General features: G+C 42.6%; 1 protein-coding gene and 1 long non-coding RNA gene across 3 annotated transcripts in view; both read left to right on the plus strand.

Moving 5' to 3' along the window:
• PI4KA (phosphatidylinositol 4-kinase alpha) overlaps positions 1-9,799 on the plus strand; it is a 53,607-nt gene extending 43,808 nt beyond the window's left edge. For both annotated transcript variants that reach the window (XM_064393122.1, XM_064393123.1), the window contains exons 42-55: positions 433-486; positions 1,692-1,812; positions 2,096-2,225; positions 2,343-2,413; positions 3,271-3,343; positions 3,534-3,604; positions 4,183-4,292; positions 4,889-4,993; positions 5,445-5,570; positions 5,891-6,011; positions 6,662-6,821; positions 7,646-7,735; positions 7,934-8,017; positions 9,091-9,799. In XM_064393122.1, coding sequence (XP_064249192.1) covers positions 433-486; positions 1,692-1,812; positions 2,096-2,225; positions 2,343-2,413; positions 3,271-3,343; positions 3,534-3,604; positions 4,183-4,292; positions 4,889-4,993; positions 5,445-5,570; positions 5,891-6,011; positions 6,662-6,821; positions 7,646-7,735; positions 7,934-8,017; positions 9,091-9,142 — 1,368 coding nt within the window. In that variant the 3' untranslated portion in view covers positions 9,143-9,799. The remainder of the gene's footprint in view (positions 1-432; positions 487-1,691; positions 1,813-2,095; positions 2,226-2,342; positions 2,414-3,270; positions 3,344-3,533; positions 3,605-4,182; positions 4,293-4,888; positions 4,994-5,444; positions 5,571-5,890; positions 6,012-6,661; positions 6,822-7,645; positions 7,736-7,933; positions 8,018-9,090) is intronic.
• Positions 9,800-10,805: 1,006 nt separating this feature from the next.
• LOC135282515 (uncharacterized) overlaps positions 10,806-13,040 on the plus strand; it is a 214,049-nt gene continuing 211,814 nt past the window's right edge. Inside the window, exons 1-2 of the long non-coding RNA XR_010348646.1 lie at positions 10,806-10,933; positions 12,570-12,737. This is a non-coding gene — a long non-coding RNA (uncharacterized LOC135282515). The remainder of the gene's footprint in view (positions 10,934-12,569; positions 12,738-13,040) is intronic.

Here is a 13,040-nt window from a genome sequence, read left to right on the forward strand (position 1 = left end):
AATGGGCATAGCACACTGCAGAATGTGCACAGAGTGGGATAAAGGATTGAAGTTGATTGTCCCATGTAAACCTGGCTCATGTATTTGCAGCTTTGTTTTAAATGACACTGAATTCTTCAGACTGCCCTTCTCAAATCATCTCTTTGCCTCTTCTTTCAATGACAAAGTTGTTTCTTCTAAGGCAGCAGAAAGCACTTGTCAGGCTTCTATTAGGACTATGAAATACACAATTATCAATTATATTTTTGAAGGGAGTAACTAAACAGAATAATACTTAAATTTGAGAGAGTTGCATACATAGTTTAAAATGAAGGGCCAGTGGGATTTTGTTTATCACCTAACTGAAAGGAGCTTTTCTCTGTGTATGTGACTCATCTTCCCTTCTGACTACTAAAACAAAACAGTAAAACCCTGCCATCCCTTCTCTTTCAGGATGCCATTTTATTCTACATTCCACAGATTGTTCAGGCACTGCGGTATGACAAGGTGAGATTATGAATCAGCTGCATGTGAAGAAAACAGATTTTTAATGCGGTTTTTAGATTTAAAGCAGTAAGTAAACAAAAAATTAGGTGTAATCCAATGCTGCTTATTATTATCCTGTATTGAATACACAGAAGAAAATTTTTTGTCTCTAGAGGCTGGCTGGTTTTGGGTACACCTCTTTTATGAACACATAAACTTGAGAAAGGCTATGTAGCTTGTCTGTCAGAAAAGTGATTTTGTTATGGGAAACCCCAGGTAAGGACTCTGTTTGAGTAGAGCTTTTGGAGGTGTGCATGAGACAACCAGTAATGAAGTTAAATCATTACCCTTAATCATTTTGCTGTAAAGTTAACCAGAGAAGACATCCAGGAGTGTCTTGTGCTCTATCACATGTATGAAATCAGATCTCAGCCTTATCTCGCAGAAGCCAAAGTAAAGCTTGACAACCAAGTTCAGAGTTCATTAATGTGAGATCATTTTACCTGCCAGCGAGGCAGTGAACTCTGGTCAGTGCTTTATTTTCAGGTGAACATATTCCCATCCCATAGTGTAGGTGACTGACTGTAGTTATTCCTTGAGAACTCTGCAATGCAGAGCACAAACATCTGACACCTGTCTGTTAATCAAACACCTCTAGGAACACCTATAGACTACAAAAGTAGTTGTAGGTAGAGGAAAGGGAATGTGGCTGCTGGAAGGAGTATGATATTCTTGGACACTTAAACTTCCTAAGTGTCTTCTTACTTTCCAGAATTTCAGTGGAATTGTGCCAGCACATGCAGTTCTTGCCACCAGACTGTACAGTCCCTTTGACACTGTGTAGGTTTCTGGTATTACAGGAGCACAGAGTGATGCCAGACAAGACCAGTCTCCCTGTTACACTGTGCTTTGTACAAATAGTAGGTGAGGCTCTGAGCTCAAAGAGATTTGAAATCCAAAAAGAACAGATGGAAAATGGCCTAGAGGTGGGGAAAGGCTGATTAGAATAACAGAATAGGTCAGTAAGAAAGCTGAAAACAGTTTAAGATCAGTTGTTACCTTTTAAAATACAATGTCATTCATGTCTTTTTAGCAAAGTGAGAGGTGCAGAGGTCTTCTTTGCATTCATTTAACACTTTCTGGGTTTGAAGAATAGCTGTTAGAAGCAGTGATATTGAGTCAGAATTGTAGAACTTTGATCCTTACTGGTCTGCATGTGGTTACAGATGGGTTACGTTAGGGAATACATCCTGTGGGCAGCTTCCAAATCTCAGCTCTTGGCTCACCAGTTCATCTGGAACATGAAAACTAATATCTACCTGGATGAAGAAGGACATCAAAAAGATCGTGAGTACATTAAAACTCCTTTCCTGTTCCCAGTCCAGACTAAATCTTCTTCCTGCTTCTTGCTTGTCAGGAAGAATTCTTTTAGCTGGGAAATTCTCTTTTATTTATAAAGGTAGGGCCCATTCTGCATCAGTTCCTGATAGTCTATCAAGGGAGACAGGGTGCTGGTTCCCTCAGTACCTTTATCTGAATACTATCCAAAGGTGCTGATTTCCATCACCCATAACATTTTACTTTCTGAAATAAGCTTCTGACACAGATGCTTCCTTTTTTTCACATGCAGCTGACATTGGGGAACTTCTGGAGCAGTTAGTGGAGGAGATAACTGGCTCATTGTCTGGCCCAGCCAAGGAGTTCTACCAACGAGAGTTTGATTTCTTTAATAAAATCACCAATGTTTCAGCCATTATCAAGTAAGAATTGTACTTCTGAAATTGTGCTCTGTCTGTGTAAGTTTGAAACAAATTTGAGGCTAGTGTGTAGAGGAATATATAATATGCAGATAATTAAAAGGTAATTCATTTTTCTAGGCCATTCCCTAAAGGAGATGAAAGAAAAAAAGCTTGTTTGAGTGCTCTGTCTGAGGTGAAAGTGCAGCCTGGTAAGATGGGATTTAGTTGTATAAAATTGTGGGCTCTTGTATTCAAGATGATTATTTGTTTTCTGCAAGCAAATCTTGAAATCCCTATGAGTGGTGGCTTGTAGAGATTTCAGTTTTGGTGCTGGTGGCTGTTCTTGTTCGGTTGTTTCTTTCTTGAAAAAAATTCAAATATTTTTGTCCATCCAATAATTTCTATATGGTGCATCAAAACTTACCCAAAAGCAAGTTAGATAATGCATATAGTGGATAAAAGTAGCAGTGTATGTCTGAAGAGGAAGGATAAAGAAATTCTGCTTTCTACCACCTTTTTTAAAAGGATGTGGTGTTTCTGAGAGGTTTTGTTATCTCAAAAATGAAGCATGTCCAGTTCCTTTAATTCTCCCCTTTCTTCCATCAGGCATTCCATTGAAATGTCATTATCTGAGGGTACTCTCAAATCTTGAACGTACGTTTTCCCAGCCTGAGTCTTCTTTTTAAAATGGAGTTTGTTGAAAGCTTTTCCTGACCTCTGACAGGTCTCAGACCTTGTGCCATGTGTTGGTGGCTGAGGGCACTGCCCACTGGGGCTGCTGCCACATCTAATTCAGGACTGTTGTAAGAGATGCCCTCTCTGTACCTTTCTGTGCTACAGGTTCTGCAGTATTAGCTCAAAACTGTATTTTATTAGTTTCTGGGAGCCTCTCACTAATGCAAAGGATACCACATCCTTCATGGCTCACAGACTGTAATCTTCAGTTCCTCTCTAACATTAATTCAAAACCATGTACTGAACTTGTAGACACTGACATCAGTTATTGTCCAGCTTGCATTGTCTCATTAGCCAGTGGATTTGTTCTCAGCTGTCTGCTGTTTTGCAGGCTGTTACTTGCCCAGCAATCCTGAAGCAATTGTTCTGGATATTGATTACAAATCAGGAACTCCTATGCAGAGGTACCATGCTCTTGTTATGTTTTTAGATATATATATATATATATATATATATATATATATATATATATATATATATATATATATGCACTTGTTACTTGTTAAGTTATTTAATGACATTCAAGTATTTTTTTTATAAATTTTTGGTTGGCTAATTGCACTCATCATCATCTTTGTTTCTTCTGTAATTTAGTGCAGCAAAAGCACCCTATCTGGCCAAATTCAAAGTGAAACGATGTGGAGTCAGTGAGCTTGAAAAAGAAGGTGAGTAATTGCAACTTAATCATTGACACTACTAATTAATAGGCAGCAATTCCTTTAAAACTGCCTGCTTATAGTGACCTGTACCACTGCAGAAAAATTATTTCCATGTTGAACTTTATCTGCCATGGTTCAGCTGAGAAATTGAACTGGATCAAAGAAAGAGAGAAGAAAATGCTGAAAACTTAATTTGTTTTTAAAGTCCCAAGAAGCAAGCCACATAGGACTCCTGAAGAAATTATAACAGTTACTTTAGACTAAAATAGAAATCACTGGCCTTTTCTGGGTTTTTAGACAGTAGCAAAATCCAGGTTTTGGCAGATTTTCTCTCACAAGACATTTTGTGGGAGTCTCCAGCTGGCTAGCTCAATGCATTTATCAGGTAAATCACAAACACTGCTGTGAGATGTTCTAATTCCAGAAGACAAAGGGAACTATCTTATGACAATTACCTTGTAAGGCAGAAATATCTGTGGTGCACCTGCAGTGGAATGCTGTGGGTTGGAGTGCAGAGGCTTGTCGTGGCAGAAAGTGAGGAGTTGAAGTGCATGTCTGGGTTTTGCTTGGTTCCCTTGCTGCAGGTCTGCGCTGCCGCTCTGACTCCATCGATGAAAGCGAGGAAGAGGATGAGGACAGTCAGAAGGTCTGCTGGCAGGCAGCAATCTTTAAAGTGGGCGATGACTGCAGACAGGTACAAAGCTGTTGGGCTTTGCACTTAGAGGAGACAGATTTGTAGGTGATAATGCATAAGAAGGAAGTAGTTTTAGTATAGAAATATTTTTCTTTGGACCTTGGGTAATCTCTGCTATTTGTGGACTGAGAGGGAGAACTGTGTGTACCCCAAGAGAAATTCTGGTATGGAAATAAAGGCCATTCTGTCAAGACAGGTTTACCAAGCCTTAAATTTTTTTTTTACAGAGTTTATTTTTCAATTGAGCTATTGGTAATATAGCTTTAGTTTCTAAGGTGGGATCTTGTACATTGAAGTTTGATTGATTAAGAGGGAATGCTGGTTATTATCCCTGGAGTTATTAATAGCCCTTTTATCAAAGGGTGATAGGCAGTTCATTCTTAGGTCAGCAGTTAAATCATCAGTGTTGCTTGCTGCCCACTCACACAGCATTTATCAGTTCCCTTTTTGATTTCCCCCATAGTGCATGCACAGGCACACATCTGCACACCTGCTTAACTTTATGTGCACTTCAGAGTTCTTCAGAGCATGTTTATAATCAAGTTTATGACCTGTAACCCCTGTAATGTTTGTGCAATTTTTTTCTTGTCTGACAGGACATGTTAGCTTTACAAATCATCGATCTCTTCAAGAACATATTTCAGCTGGTAGGCCTGGATCTTTTTGTGTTTCCATATAGAGTGGTGGCCACAGCTCCTGGGGTAAGTGGGCAATTAATATAGTGCTGTAGAAAATAATTTCTAATTCAAAAATTCTTTCTTCCAGCACACATAAAAATTCCATGCTACAAGGAAGTACTGCCCACATTACTTATTCCAAATATTTGGAGTACCAGCAATAGAAAGAGTCTTTCCTCTCCTGCTTCCTGTTTTTCTGAAGGTTTTGGCTCTGAAATTTTGCTGCTTGCAAATCTTTGATTTCTGGGACTATTTTGTGCAAAGCAGTGGGAAGTCACAGAGTTTGTCTTAGTTGCATGGAAATCCTAAAAGAGAGGATATACTTTTTTCTAATTAATAAACTAGAAATTCTGTCTTTGGTGGTCTATAGGCTTTCCCACATTTCTCAGAGAATCTGTATGACTGCCAAGAGCCATGAACAAAATATATATTTGGGAGCATGCCTTACAAACCCCTTCCTTTTCTCCCCCTCCAGTGTGGTGTTATTGAGTGCATTCCTGACTGCACGTCCCGTGACCAGCTGGGCAGGCAGACAGACTTTGGGATGTATGATTATTTTACAAGGCAATATGGAGATGAGTCTACCCTTGCATTCCAGAAGGTAATATCAGTGGGCAAGCACAGCACAATATCAACTGAGGAACATTCTACCTATAAGAAATAATGACAAATAATTGTATAATGACTACTATAATGCTGTGTCTAGTTCCTGATGCTGATAATCCAAGTTTAGCTATTAGTGAGTTAGCTAAAGAAGTAATTGCAGCTATAGATGTATGGAGAACGTCATTGGACATCACTTCAAACTAATCATGAATGGAAAAAAAAGAAAAAAGCTTTGTTTGTCAGTCTCATCTCCTGATGGAGAGTTATTAAATTCTGTAAGTTGTTCTGATTTGTTGTCACTTGTTGTTTGTACAGGCCCGCTATAACTTCATCCGCAGTATGGCTGCCTATAGTCTGCTCCTGTTCCTGCTCCAGATTAAAGACAGGCACAATGGCAACATCATGCTGGACAAACAGGGACACATCATTCATATTGGTCAGTCATATGCTCCTCTGAAAGTCAATTATTACCTTTGCTTTCTGCTCTTAAGTATTGCTGATAACAGCCAATAAGCCATTTCCCCTGTGAGATCCATCTGTATACTGGTTTCACTGTTTGTAAACATGCATGGAAGGTTTTCATGCCTTTTGTGCCAAGTGTTGTGTGTTTGTGTTGGCTGCTTCTGTGTAAATTTAGCTCTGCGAAGTTTTGTCAGGTTCAGGAAAGTATACCCACAAATGTATGGATGACACATGTTTGTGTAGTCATGCATGGATACGTGTGTGTGTATGTGTTTAATTATAGAAATGTGTCTTTGGTTTCCTTTCATCACTGCAAGGGTATGAATTAAACTTGACAAGTAAAGCTACATACTTGTGTGAGGCTGTAACCTCTGCTTTAGCTTTGCTTTTCTGGAACTGCACAAATATTTCAGCAGTTTATTTGATGTCACCATTCTTACATTTATTCTCGTGTCATGGTGATGATGCTTTTGTTGGTATTCTTAAACTTCACAAAAGCTTTTTTCCAGCTGCAGTTAAAATGTTTACATTAATACATGCAGTCCACATCTCTTGCTTCTGCCAGCTTTAACAGCACACAATTAACCAACAAAGCTTATGAGGCAGTTTATCTTTTGTGCACAGATTTTGGATTCATGTTTGAAAGCTCACCTGGTGGAAACCTGGGCTGGGAGCCTGACATTAAACTGACTGATGAGATGGTGATGATAATGGGAGGGAAAATGGAGGCAACACCATTCAAATGGTTTATGGAGATGTGTGTCAGAGGCTATCTGGCAGTCAGGTAAGGTGTTCTTAGCTGCTCAAAGTGGAAGTTCTTGCATGCCCAAAGCCAGATGAGAAGATAAATAATAACAAATGTTGATTTGTGGGGAGTCTGTGCCTGGTATTGAAACAACGTAATAATCCTGCTGCTTTCCAACTTATCTTTGTGGTATTTTTCTGTCCTTATGTTATATTTTAAAATTTTATATAGTCAGTTTATAAATGTGATGTTTCACACATTCCCTCACACAATTTAGTGCACTGTTAATACAATAAGAAACTACTGTCTTGGAATCAAGATAATTTTGGTTCATTGAGAGGAAGCAGTCTGGACAAAGTTCTTGTGGCAAAGCAAATGTGTCACTCGAGTAGCAGAGGAATAGCCTGGTAGATAATAAATGTTCTGAGCAAGAGGACAGGAAGGAGAAGGGAAACTGGGCTGACATAGCAAAGAATTACCCAGAGTAATTAAGATTAAAAGATTGTATATTCCTGTGTGGTGTTGCTGGTTTCAGCCTTTTGTACTGTTTTGGTGCACTGCTTCACCTTTCTGATGCCAAAGAAATGTTGTTTGCTAAAGCATTACTTTGCATAATCCTTCTTGAGACTTCATCTTGCAGCATTCTGAGTATCTGACAGTCCAGCATAAAGGAGTGACATTTAATTAAAGTGACAGATTGCAAGCAATGGTGTAGCTTCACCAGCAAATGTAAGAGGATTATCTGTGTTGATTTAATTACAGAAAAAGGTGGGATCCAGCTCGTTGAACTCCTCAGCTTGTCTGCTTTACCTGCTAAGGCTGCAGGAGTTTGAATGCTCTGTTTTTTTGTCCTTTTCCTCTAGGCCTTACATGGATGCTGTGGTCTCACTGGTTACCCTGATGTTGGATACAGGGCTGCCCTGTTTCCGAGGGCAGACAATCAAGCTGTTGAAGTAAGTCAGCAATATGTGTGAACTGGAAAATGTTTTTTACTAAAATGTTATGTCATTTGTACCAAGTGGTTTCACAAGAAGTAGGTACTTGCAGGAAGTGAAATCACACCTGGCTGAGCTTGTGCAAAGACACATTTCTACCGTGTTCAAAGGAAGGCTCACTAATTTTCTCTTATTTGATTGTGATTTTCTGTATAGACACAGGTTCAGCCCCAACATGACTGAAAGGGAGGCTGCAACTTTCATCATCAAGATCATCCAGAATTGTTTCCTCAGCAACAGGTTTGGCTTCTATGCATGTCTTCTCCCTATGGCTAAAGGAAGGCCATCAGGCTTTGAGCAGAGCTGAAAGAGTTTTACCAGTCAGATACAAAAATTTTTTGAGTCATTGATTTCCAGATAGTGCAGGATAGCAGCTTTGTTTCTGAATATGCTGCATCTCCTCTGTTTAGTGCTGGGAAGGAAGACTTAAGTCCATGATGGTCAAATAGCAAGGCTGGTTAGGCTAAAAAATAAATGTGATAGTTAAACATCTTAAGTGCATGTTTTATTATGCTAGATAATACAGACTTTGTGGGGTATATTGGAGAGTCTAATACAAACTGTTGTGTAGTTCCATATGGGGTCAGCTTGAGACCAGTGCCACTCACTGGCTCAGACACAGCACCACTGGAATGGAGGTTCCAGTGCTCACTAGTGCACCTGCTCAGAATCTTAGATTAATATCGGGGAATGAAGACTGTGTGAATGGCCAGAACCAGCTTAGATCTGACAAGCTTGAGCTTCTCTACCTGTGGCATGGTTAATCTGTGACCTGAATTACCTCTACCCGTGCATAATTGAGTTATCTGTAACAAGCTGAGATTTGTTTGCTCAGTCACTCATCAGAGATGCTGCTGTTACTGCTGTTATTTCCCCTGCACTTTTATTTTCATTATTAGCATTCTCCTTAATTAAGATGACTTTTATTTCCTCATAATCCTGTCTCCATGCAGCCCTGATGATCTCGATTCATTCATTATGCATTTCCTTCTCCTAAAACTAACTGCAAATGCCATGTGATGTGCTTGTGGCTTATCCAAACACAGGATCCAAGCTGCTGATGCTGTTGCCACACTGGGAAGTGTGGAAATACTTTTTTAAACTAGTTTAAACAAGAGCAGGATGTTTTTTGCTGTCCATAACAGTAACTGGCCCTTCACAATGCCTTCAAAGAATGGAGGGCTAGTTTTGATTAGCAGCTGATTTCCTTCTCCCATGTTTTGTCTCTGTGGGATCCTGATGAAAGTTTCTTGACAATGGGCGTGGTGATTTTTTAAACTTTTCCTTACTTCTGGTTTGCTTTTCTTCTGTAGGAGTAGAACATATGACATGATCCAGTACTACCAGAATGACATCCCCTACTAGACACTAGAGATCCACTGCCAAAGTGAAACGTGCAACCCCGTGCCCTCACTCCAAACTTGTGACAAACAGGACATGCTCTGTCACACCTCGCTATCTTCCACCCTCTGTGTATGTGTGTACATGTTGGGTACATGTTTCCTGACCATTGGAACAATCAGCTCTGATTCATTCCTTTCTCTATACCAGGTTATATATATATTACTGGCTTTCCCTGGATATTTGGAGTTGGGTTGCAATCACAATAAAAATTGCATTACAATTGTGAATGTGTGAAAGTGGTAAAGCTTGAGGAGTTCGATAATTTTTCATGCAATGCAAGGATTTTATAATATCTTTAAAAAGTAAATTAAACCCTTTCCTGCACAATCGCACAAAATGCCATGGAAGGGAAGGGTATGGATTTCTCTTTGGAAACAGAAATGTTAACTTGTTCCAATTTTACTGTAGAAAAAGCTTGATAATCATCCAAGGTGGTGATGTCTGTGTAGCTGTGTTCATATTTTGCACTGTACATGGTCCCTACTACATGGTCAGTATTTCATATGTACATGAAGAATGTATTTTTTCCTTTTGTGTGTTTTAAAAAGAGACTCTACTGAAGATATATTTAATCTATAAAATATAATAAAAGACCTTAGACTTCGTGTCTGTTGCAAATGTTTCGCCCTCTTCTGTTTTTAGTGTATATACATCAATCTGCACATTTGTGCACTGTTCATTATATTATGCCCTTTCTTTCTAATAGAGAAATCTGATTTCTTTATCAGCTGAAGTGACATTTTTTATTCGTAAAATAAAAGTTTAGTGCAAGAGCTGGAATGTAGGACTAAGGTGAAGCTCCCCAGTGTTGCTGACTAAGGACCTCTGTCCTGGGCTGGAACAGAGGTCTTTTGGTGTTTTTTCCCTATCTACATGCTTGTCCTTCTACATGAGCTCTTCTACACAGGGGCCGTGCCCTGTAGGGGATTTTTTCCCCTTTTTAGGGCTTTTTTTTCCCTTTTGGGTGCTTTTCCCGAGTGTCCGGGTTGTGCCCTCAGGGAAGGCAGGGAGTGCGGGGCCTGGGCAGGGCCCCGGGGCGCCCCCTGGCGGCGCCCGCCGCTGCGCGAGCCCCGGCGCGAGGGGGGCCCGGCCTCAGCCATGAGGGACACGGCCCTGAGGGACACGGCCATGAGGGACACGGCCCTGAGGGACACGGCCATGAGAGACAGCCAGCCATGAGGGACATGGCCATGAGGGACACCCTGCCCTGAGAGACATGGCCATGAGGGACAGCCAGCCATGAGGGACACAGCCCTGAGAGACAGCCAGCCATGAGGGACATGGCCATGAGGGACACCCTGCCCTGAGGGACACGGCCGTGAGGGACAGCCAGCCATGAAGGCCATGGCCATGAGGGACACCCTGCCCTGAGGGACACGGCCATGAGGGACACCCTGCCCTGAGGGACACGGCCATGAGGGACAGCCAGCCATGAGGGACACAGCCCTGAGGGGCACCCTGCCCTGAGGGGCACAGCCCTGAGGGACAGCCAGCACTGAGGGATACCCAGCCATGAGGGGCACAGCCCTGAGGGACAGCCAGCCCTGAGGGGCACACAGCCATGAGGGACACGGCCCTGAGGGACACACAGCCATAAGGGACAGCCAGCCATGAGGGGCGAAGGCGACATGGGGTATGGCCGCGAGGGCTGAGGGGGACACAGCCCCCAGGGGTGAAGGTTGGAGGCGTCGTGAGACAGAACAGAGAACCAGCCCTGAGGACTGAAGGGGACTCTATTCCAAAGCACAAATGGTGAGCAGGTCGCGGGTCAGCACCCCGAGGGTGGCTCAGCGCTGAGGGGCGGAGGTGTCGTGAGACAGACCCAGCCCTGGGGCGGGGCTCTGTCCTGGGGTGGGGTTCTGTGGTGTGAGGAACGCCCAGCTCCATTGCCTTGAGGGTCATGCTGTGGGATGTCGCTGTGACCCTGAGGGGCATGGTTTGGGGCTGTAGCTGCCCAGCCCGGGGCTTTCCTCAGAAGCTGGGCTCTTGTGGCAGGTCAGGGTGGTCTCTCTCTGATGGGATGGTAGGTCGATGGGCTGTGCCCATGCCTTCCCCTTGAGAATGTGCATTTCTGAGCACCTCTAAGTCATCTTTTAGTCTCCCGGTGTGTCCCTGGGGCCCAGGCAGCAGGAGCTGCTCAGGGGAACCTCGTCAGCCCGAAGCCAGGGTGACTGAGGAGGTCCCTGGTCACTGAGCTCACAGCTCAGGGAGCCTCAGAGGGGGCAGCCAGGGCAGTGTGTTTTGGCTCTGCTTTCAGGGTGGGTCTTGTGCATGGTGCGGTGGAGGGCCTGCACCTTTTCCATTGCGGGCTGCATTCAAAATTTACACCTGCTTTTGCCAGGGGTGTTAAAGTGGGTCTTGTCTCTTGCCTGTGCAGTGGGTGGCACACAGCAAAGTGGGCTCTGAGCCCCTTTTCTCATTACGGGGAGGTGCCATTGGCTTTCTAAAAAGGTTTGGAGGCTCATCAGGGAGAAGTAGCATGCAAGAACTGCTCTAATTATTAATTTAATTCAGATTTATTATATAACCAGCTGGGACATGGAGTAATTTTGGTGCTCTGTGCCTGCGGCTACTTGAACCTATTTAGGCTGCATAGGAAAGGAGCTGATTGACACTACAAATGTGGTAAACTTCCTCACACCTTTCCTTTAACGAGGAGCAGGTGGAGTGAGGAGATGTGAAGCTTCTCCTCAGGGGAGGTGGTGAGGAGTTCTAATATTTTGTTAATTCAAGTCAGTACTTATGTGCATGTACTTTCCTGCACCTCAAAATAAATGTACCATGTTAAAAATATCTAGGGCTAGAAGTGAGTAATTAGCTAGTGAATAATAATATTAGAAATAATAAATGGAGCTCTGGTAATCAGAAAGTCACTCCTAGTTGCAAATCTCAAACCACATAGCAATTTGTGTGTATTCTAGCATAGAATGCCCAGAATTTGCTGGAATACAATTAAGGCCATCCCGGGTTTTGTATCAGAAAATGAATGAGTTTGAGTGTTCTTCACAGTGCTTGCTTGCTTCAGTCAGGCTGTCTGAGAGCTGATGTGGTCTCAGTTTCTTCTCTCAAGTCTGTTCAGAGAAATGAAAGCAGCTGAAGTCAATTGAGTGTAGTTACTGTAAGAACAAGCTCGTTTGCAGTTTGGATTTCTGTTCTCACTGCAGTGTCAGGTGCACACCTGACATCCGCAGGTTTCGTTTTCCCAAGTTGACTGTGCCTTCTTCCCCTCCCCTCAGGGCTCCTTTCTGCACACACACATGGGAGAAAACTCCCCTGTAATGGAGTGCCCACTGAGATACGGAGGGGATTTGGCTGTTTACACTTAATCATGCAAGGCAGTACCCTGAAGACTCCTCCTAGATGGGTTGTGTACTGTGTCTTCCTCCAGGGAGACTGAGGAGGCGAGAACACTGCGATGCCCCACAATACTGCACGTGCTTCTGAGATGCTGAATCAATGCAGCTGGAGACACCACACACCTCACTTTCATCCTCCCACCAGGGAAGGATATGTCCTTGACACATGGAGGCTGGCAGGACTTTCAGAAGTTACTCAGGTAATTAAAACAGATAGAATTAAGACCTACATGAAAGTACTATGCAGGATTTTGTCTCTGAACTTTATGCCAGAGTATGTCCTGATGCCTGCGCAGCCTTAGGAGAAAAGACACATAAAAAAAAAAGGGGGGGGGGGGAAATTAAAAATCTGGGGAAATATGCTCCTGTGGTTTCTCCACTCTCAGAAATTCCCAGTCATGGTGAAAGACAGACTTCCTGGGCCAATACCCACTGCAGTTGTTTCTGCATCGGCCATGCATATAAAGAGCTTTTAAGAAAGCAGCAAAATTTATAGTGATTCA

This window comes from Passer domesticus, chromosome 17, assembly GCF_036417665.1.
Source record: "Passer domesticus isolate bPasDom1 chromosome 17, bPasDom1.hap1, whole genome shotgun sequence".
NCBI classification, from domain to species: Eukaryota; Metazoa; Chordata; class Aves; order Passeriformes; family Passeridae; genus Passer; species Passer domesticus.